The following is a 7,778-nucleotide window of genomic DNA, read 5'->3' on the forward strand; positions in this document are numbered from 1 at the left end:
ATTACTTTTGGTCCCTTAACAAGTGGGAGGCACATATGCAAACTGTTGTAATTCCTACACCGTTCACCTGATTTGGATGTAAATACCCTCAAATTAAAGCTGACAGTCTGCAGTTAAAGCACATCTTGTTCGTTTCATTTCAAATCCATTGTGGTGGTGTATAGAGCCAAAAATGTTAGAATTGTGTCGATGTCCCAGTATTTATGGACCTGACTGTATATTATATGTACTGAAAGTGAATATTTTGAAAGGCCACCTTCCCATGATTTAGCCAACTACAAGACATAATGGCAAATGCTTCCTCATTAGTTGGCAGCCAGTAGTGCATGGTATACTGTATTGGAGAGCTCACACCTCAGAATTATGACCTAAAATAATGTCCAAAATCCAACACCATTGGAAATGAAACAGAAGAAACGACATTGATAGAGTTTCATATAACATGACTATAATTAATCATTAGTACAGGCTGGGTAGTTTTCTTGACTGAGTCAGTCCTGTGTATTTTCTGTATGCGACTGTGGTTGAGATAAATTGGTTTGTTCTCTACAGGCCCAGTGGTCACAGAAGGGAAGATTCAGGAAGCTAAGCTCTTCTACCAGATGCACTTCAAAGAGGCAGTGTTTGACGAAGAAGGATGGAGGAAAGTCCTTGAGGTGACAAGACAGATTTTTAACCATTAGTTTGCCTAGACAGATTCACAAAGTGACATTCCAAATTCAGGTGTTCCAACTTCCATGGTTACAGATGTATATAATCAAGCACCTAGGCATTCAGACCACTTCTACAAACATTTGTGGAAAAAAATGTCGCTCTCAGGAGCTCAGTGAACTCCAGCGTGGTACTGTGATAGGATGCCACCTGTGCAATTAGTCCAATTGTGCAATTTCCTCACTACTAAATATTCCACAGTCAACTGGTAGTGGTATTATAACAAAGTGGAAGCGATTGGGAATGACAGCAACTCAGCCATGAAGTGGTAGGCCACGTAAAATCACAGAGCGGGGTCAGTGGATGCTAAGACGCATAGTGCACAGAGGTCACCAACTTTCTGCAGAGTCAATAGCTACAGACCTCCAAACTTAATGTGGCCTTCAGATTAGCTCAAGAACAGTGTGTAGAGAGCTTCATGGAATGGGGTTCCATGGTTGAGCAGCTGCATCCAAGCCTTACATCACCAAGTGCAATGCAAAGCCTTGGATACAGTGGTGTAACCACGCCGCCACTGGACTCTAGAGCAGTAGAGACGTGTTCTCTGGAGTGACGAATCATGCTTCTCTGTCTGGCAATCCCATGGACAAGTCTGGGTTTGGCAGTTGCCAGGAGAACGGTACTTGTCTTACTGCATTGTGCCAAGTGTAAAGTTTGGTGGAGGGGGGATTATGATGTGGGGCTGTTTCTCAGGAGCTGAGCTTGGCCCCTTAGTTCCAGTGAAAGGAACTCTTAATGCTTCAGCATACCAAGACATTTTGGACAATTTCATGCTCCCAACTTTGTGGGAACAGTTTTGGGATGGCCCTTTCCTGTTCCAACATGACTGTGCACCAGTGCACAAAGCAAGGTCTATATAGGCATGGATGAGTGAGTTTGGTGTGGAAGAACTTGACTGGCCTGCACAGAATCCTGACCTCAGCCCGATAGAACACCTTTGGGATGAATTAGAGTGGAGACTGCAATCCAGGCCTTCTCATCCAACATCAGTGTCTGACCTCACAAATGCGCTTCTGGAAGAATGGTCAAAAATTCCCATTAACACACTCCTAAACCATGTGGACAGCCTTCCCAGAAGAGCTGAAGTTGTTATAGCTGCAAAGGGTCGGCCGACATCATATTAAACCCAGTGGATTAAGAATCAGTTGTTGCTCAAGTTCATGTGCATGTGAAAGCAGGCGAGCGAATACTTTTGGCAATATAGTGTATGTAACTTTAAGGAAATGTTCTTGTTACTTGTCAGAAACATGATGGCCGTCTTCCTATCCGGATTAAAGCTGTCCCTGAGGGCAGGATTATACCGAGAGGCAACGTTCTCTTCACTGTAGAAAACACAGATCCAAACTTCTACTGGCTCACCAACTACATTGAGGTAAACAGAAATGTCATGTTTAGACCTTTTAAATGATGAATGAAGGAATGACTTAGCAGATCAGCCAGATAACACATACTTACTACATTAAACAGTGCCAGGGGAACAATACCTGCTAAAAATTCAATGTTGTTAATGTCTGTGTTAGTGTCAGTGATTTAACTGGTACAGTATATGACATCTCAGTAATGCTGCTTTTACATTTTGAGAAACTGGGGCCTATTTCAAGAAGGCGGTTTAACAAACTCAGAGTTCAAACCTGAACTCTGAGTTGACTTACTCAGAGTTGGAAAACTCGGAGTTTTCGGTTTCAGAACAGCTGAAAAGAGTTGGTTTAATCAACTCTGAGTTGTTTGACTCAGAGTTAGGCGCGTGCCACGCGACTATAAAAAGCCCTGAACAATGGAGTGAAGAAATTACGAGTCACCATGGCAACAGGACCAAGCCAAAATAGGTCTGCGTTTTTCCCCGACAGAAATGGATGTGCTACTACAAGCATATAGTGACTACGAGCCCATATTTCGTAAAAAACCAAAACAAAAAAAAAAACCAACACGGCTGCAGCAGCGAAAGAGAAAGAGTTAGCTTGGGGGAAAATAGCTGCCCGAGTCAATGCGTAAGTTTACATTTTAATCATACAGTGTTCGGTATAAGTAATTACTAAATAATGTTAGTAATGTTATTATTTGTCACTTGTAAAGTAAGAAATGGTTCTTAATTCTTCAATAATTGAATGAGTAACTTCAGTAATTGCATAAAATACCGATTTTTGTACGAATTAAAAGTGCAGTTTTATGTCTACCCTTTCTTAAAATTCCTATTGTGGTTGATATGGGATTTGTAAAGTAATGATTAATAAATAATCCAGTACGTTTTATGGAGAGTAAGTATTACATTAATCAAAATACTTTTTTAAAATTGACCCAACACTGATGTAATAATATAAGAATTGAATTTTAATTTTCATGTAGGTGCATTGATGGGAATATGTGTGCCATCAATGCATCCAACCACATTAGGAAATCCTGAAGGGGATTCTAATTATTAGTTTATTTCCAGAGGTCACAGCAAGATGTTATTAACTGATCATCATTTGTCAGATTAGCCTTACTGAAACGAATTCAATACCACTAACCTGCAATCCTGTGAAACTCCTCTTTAATGGCTCTGAGGGGTTTGTGCCCAGGAAACACAACAAAAATTCACAGAAAGCGCTTGAGGGTGAGGCACACTTTCCGAACTATTCTACATACAGTGGCCTTACTAATGTGCTCTGCATCCCCGATGTTATAAAGAAAACTACCGTTTGCAACAAATCGTAACGCAACACAAAGCATCTGCTCGGATGTAAGAGCACGGCCACGATGGGTGATGTGTCTGATGTATGGGTGGATAAGATTATTGATATATGTTATGGACTCTCTAGAAAAACGGTACCGCTCAAATAAAAATACATGGGGATATGACAAAAAATAAAAAATAAAAAAATAACTCGTGGCCTCATAATCCTCTCCCGACGTAAATGCAATTCCCTGCGAATCAATACAGAGTCCTCATCTACAGGATCCTCTATGAATGGACATGCCATTTTGGTCTCTGCGTGACAGAAACGTGTGCAATCTATGAATGTACTGAAAGATTAAATGAGGTATTAAACACCTTTCACTTTAAAAAGGGGCGGAGACCCGGAGGGAACTCTGAGTTTCCCGAACAAAACCTGCTCCCAAGCAGGTTAGGTTCACAGAGTAAGTTGCCATAGTAACTGACTCTGAGTTTAGATTACCTCTCTTTGTGAAACGGGTTTAACTTACCCCGCTTTCACGGGTTTAAGTTACCTCCGTTTCTGAAACCGAAAACTCAGAGTTTCCCTCATTTCGGGGTTAACAAACTGAGTTTCAACAAAACCACCTTCTTGAAATAGGCCCCTGGAGTGTCAGCTCTACTGAATGCACTAAAATAGCAGGGGTATGACAATACACTTAGCTCACAAGACTAGACGATACATGATATTGGGTTCACAAAAACGAGAACAGACGATATTTTCAATTCTGTGCAATTTTATTTGTATATCACCAAATCACAATAAGTAATTTTAGTACACTGTACAAAGTAAGGTCTAGGCCTTATTATTATTATTATTGTTATTATTATTTTATTTGTTATAGAGGAAAACCCCAACAAATCCCCCTTGAGCGAGAACTTGGCAACAATGTAAACGAAAAACTCCCTTTAACAGAAGAAACCTCTAACAGAGGTTTTTTGGTGGGAGGCCTTCTGCCTCAACTGGTTGGGGTGAGTGGATAGAGGAGAGAGAAAATCAAACACTGGGCAGGTTAATGTGGTCGGTCACTGCTCATCAGAAACACACAGCTCCAGAGCCAGGGCTACCTGCAGAAAGGTACAGGGCAAAAGAGAGGACACTGTGTAGGAGAGAAGAGGCACTGTAATGGTGGCATGGGGGGGGAGGTGCTCAGTGCATCGTGGGGGTCCCCCAGCAGTCTAGGCTTATTAGCAGCATAACTAAGGGAAGGCTCAGGGTCACCTGAGCCAGCCCTAACTATAAGCTTTATTAAAAAGGAAAGTCTTAAGTCTAATCTTAAAGGTAGAGAGGGTGTCTGCCTCCTGAACTGAGACTGGGAGCTGGTTCCACAGGAGAGGAGCTTGATAGCTAAAGGCTCTGCCTCCCATTCTACTTCTGTAGACTCTAGGAACCACAAGTATACCTGCACTCTGAGATCGAAGTGCTCTGTTGGGATGATAAGGCGCTATGAGGTCTTTATGATACGATGGAGCCTTGCTATTAAGGGCTTTTTATGTTAGGAGAAGAATTTTAAATTCTATTCTGGATTTTACAGGGAGCCAGTGGAGAGAAGTTACTATAGGAGAGATATGATCTCTCTTGCTAGTTCCTGTCTACTTTGGCTGCAGCATTTTGGATTAACTGGAGGCGTTTTAGTGACTTATGTGGGACATCCTAATTGTAAAGAATTACAGTAGTTCAGCCTGGAAGTAACGAATGCATGGAGCAGTTTTTCAGCATCACTTTGAGACAGGATGTTCCTGATTTTTATGATATTGCACAGGTGAAAGATGGCAGTTCTAGAGACTTGGTTTATGTGTGATTTAAAGGACATATCCTGGTCAAAAATGACTTCAAGATTCCTCACAGTAGTGCTGGAAGCCAGAGCTATGTCATCTAAAGTAACTATATAGTTAGACAGCAGATTTCTAACATTTTCAGGTCCAAGTACAGTAACTTCAGTTTTGTCAGAGTTTAGAAGTAAGAAATTACAAGTCATCAAGGCCTTTGTCTTTACGGCATGCTTGAATTTTGACCAACTAATCTGATTTATCTGGGTTCCTAGAAAAATATAGTAGTATATAGTATAGTACAGTGTCATCTGCATAGCAATAGAAATTTATGCCATGTTTCCTGATATTGCCTAAAGGGAGCATGTATAAAGTGAAGAGAATTGGACCTAGCACAGAGCCCTGTGGAATGCTGTGACTAACTTAAGTCTCCATGGAAGATTCATCATAAACATGAACAAATTGAAATCTTTTTGATAAATAAGATTTGAACCAACTTAGCGCAGTTCCTTTAATCCCAATATTATGTTCCAGTCTCTGCAGTAAGATGCTGTGATCAGTGGTGTCAAAAGCAGCACTGAGATCTAAGAGGACAAGTATGGAGACAAGTCCTTTGTCCAAGGCTAGGAGAAAAACATTGGTGACTTTCACCAATGCAGTTTCTGTACTATGATGGACTCTAAATCCTGACTGAAAATCCTCAAACAAATCATTCTTGTGCAAGTGGTCACATAACTGCTTAGCAACAGCTTTTTCAAGGATTTTGGAAATAAATAGGAAATTGGATATTGGTCTATAATTAGCTAGGACACCTGGGTCAAGAGTAGGCTTTTGAGTAAAGTTTTAATTACTGCAACCTTAAAGCCTGTGGAACATAACTTGTTAATAGAGAAAGGTTAATCAGATCTAGAAGTGATCAGGGAGACAGGTAGGAAGGTGCTAGGGTTGACCAACTGATCTGATTCATTTGGGTTCATAGATAAATATAACTGAGTATCATCTGCATAGCAATGGAAATTTATATTGTGCTTCCTCATAATATTGCCTAAAGGGAGCATGTATAAAGTGAAGAGAATTGGACCTAACACAGAGCCCTGTGGAACGCCGTGACTAACTTTAGTTTGTGTGGAAGATTCATCATTAATATGAACAAACTGGAATCTTTCTGATAAATAAGATTTGAACCAACTTAGTGCAGTTCCTTTAATCCCAATAACATGTTCAAGTCTCTGCAGCAAGATGCTGTGATCAGTGGTGTCAAAAGCAGCACTGAGATCTAAGAGGACAAGTATGGAGACAAGTCCTTTGTCTGAGGCTAGGAGGAGATCATTGGTGACTTTCTGTACTATGATAGACTCTAAAACCAGACTGAAAACCCTCAAATAAATCATTCTTGTGCAAATGGTCACATAACTGCTTTGGAACAGCTTTTTCAAGGATTTTAGAAATAAACGGGAGATTGGATATTGGTCTTCTTAGATTTTACCCAGTTCTTTTGTTGAAAGCTTGAGAAGTGAAGATATAAGAGGACTATGTAGAAAAATAGAAATGTATTCAAAGTCTGGTCTCATGTAAGGCAAACAGCGCACGCTGGACCTTGAATGGCGAACCTCCTGTCAGAGATATGTCATCAAAAAGCCTCAAACCCAGTCTGTTGTCCCGTTTTGTTGTCGTGGCCGATACTGCCCTGAACAGAGGTTGGATTTTCTACATGTCCCAATGCGATTGGTCCTTGGCGTGAGCAGGTGTTGACCTGCTCGGGTAAGCTTGTACTGTTCAACCAAGTGTGTTCGTTATGGTTTCAGATGTCCAGTGTGTATGTCTGCAGCTGTAGACATTTGGCTTTATAGGCGATGCAGGACAATACAGACCTGTGAACATGCTAATGCAGCACCAAATGGTTATCACATCTTGGGAGCCCCCGGTCTCTACAGACATTACACTACAAAGAAGGCATTGTAACATGCTAATGTAACTAATAAAAGATGCAGGCATATTGTCTCTTCAAGCTCTTACAAACCAGTAGTTCCTGTCAGGTAGCTGTGACATTCGCTTATACAATGGTAAACCAGCCAACCAAGGAATGCAATTAGAGAAAGGAACTTAAACAAAACAAAAGCAGCAAAGGTAACTTAAACCCTAAAATTCAGTTCTTACAATCCCCCCTTTGATATGATTTTATCACGTCAATCAAAACCGTGGAGAATCATAAACTGTATTGCAGGACTGACTTGAACTCTCAACATCCCAGGGACAGTCTTCAGTGTACCCTGAATATCAGAGACAAAACCAGAAGGGGAGGCATAAGACCCCCTTGGAGATCTCCGTGTAATGTAAGCATATCTTCTATGCTAGCATACTGCACTATATTGCCAATGGTGTCCGCCCGCCTTCTCATGCAAAGGAGCATGAGTCACAGACGATTCTTGACCCATAGGGTCCACATTGGTGCTGGCCCAGTCTCTGCAGTTAAAACAGCTTCCACTCCTCTGTGGAGATTGTCCATGGAGTCCAGGAGTGGGAGGCTGTTCAAATGTCTTGGTATGTTGAAGCCTCAAGAGTCCTTGTCACTGGATCTAAGGGACCAAGCACAGTTCCTGAGAAG

The 7,778-nt window shown here is 41.2% G+C and overlaps 1 protein-coding gene across 2 annotated transcripts in view; it reads left to right on the forward strand.

Annotated features, from left to right (window-relative positions):
- nampt2 (nicotinamide phosphoribosyltransferase 2) overlaps positions 1 to 7,778 on the forward strand; it is an 83,181-nt gene that overhangs the window by 24,640 nt on the left and 50,763 nt on the right. The window contains exons 3-4 of one of the 2 annotated variants that reach the window (XM_020585942.1): positions 553 to 656; positions 1,955 to 2,083. In XM_020585942.1, coding sequence (XP_020441598.1) covers positions 553 to 656; positions 1,955 to 2,083 — 233 coding nt within the window. The remainder of the gene's footprint in view (positions 1 to 552; positions 657 to 1,954; positions 2,084 to 7,778) is intronic. The other variant, XM_020585943.1, reaches the window with a different exon arrangement.

Source organism: Monopterus albus, unplaced genomic scaffold, assembly GCF_001952655.1.
Source record: "Monopterus albus unplaced genomic scaffold, M_albus_1.0 scaffold388.1, whole genome shotgun sequence".
NCBI classification, from domain to species: Eukaryota; Metazoa; Chordata; class Actinopteri; order Synbranchiformes; family Synbranchidae; genus Monopterus; species Monopterus albus.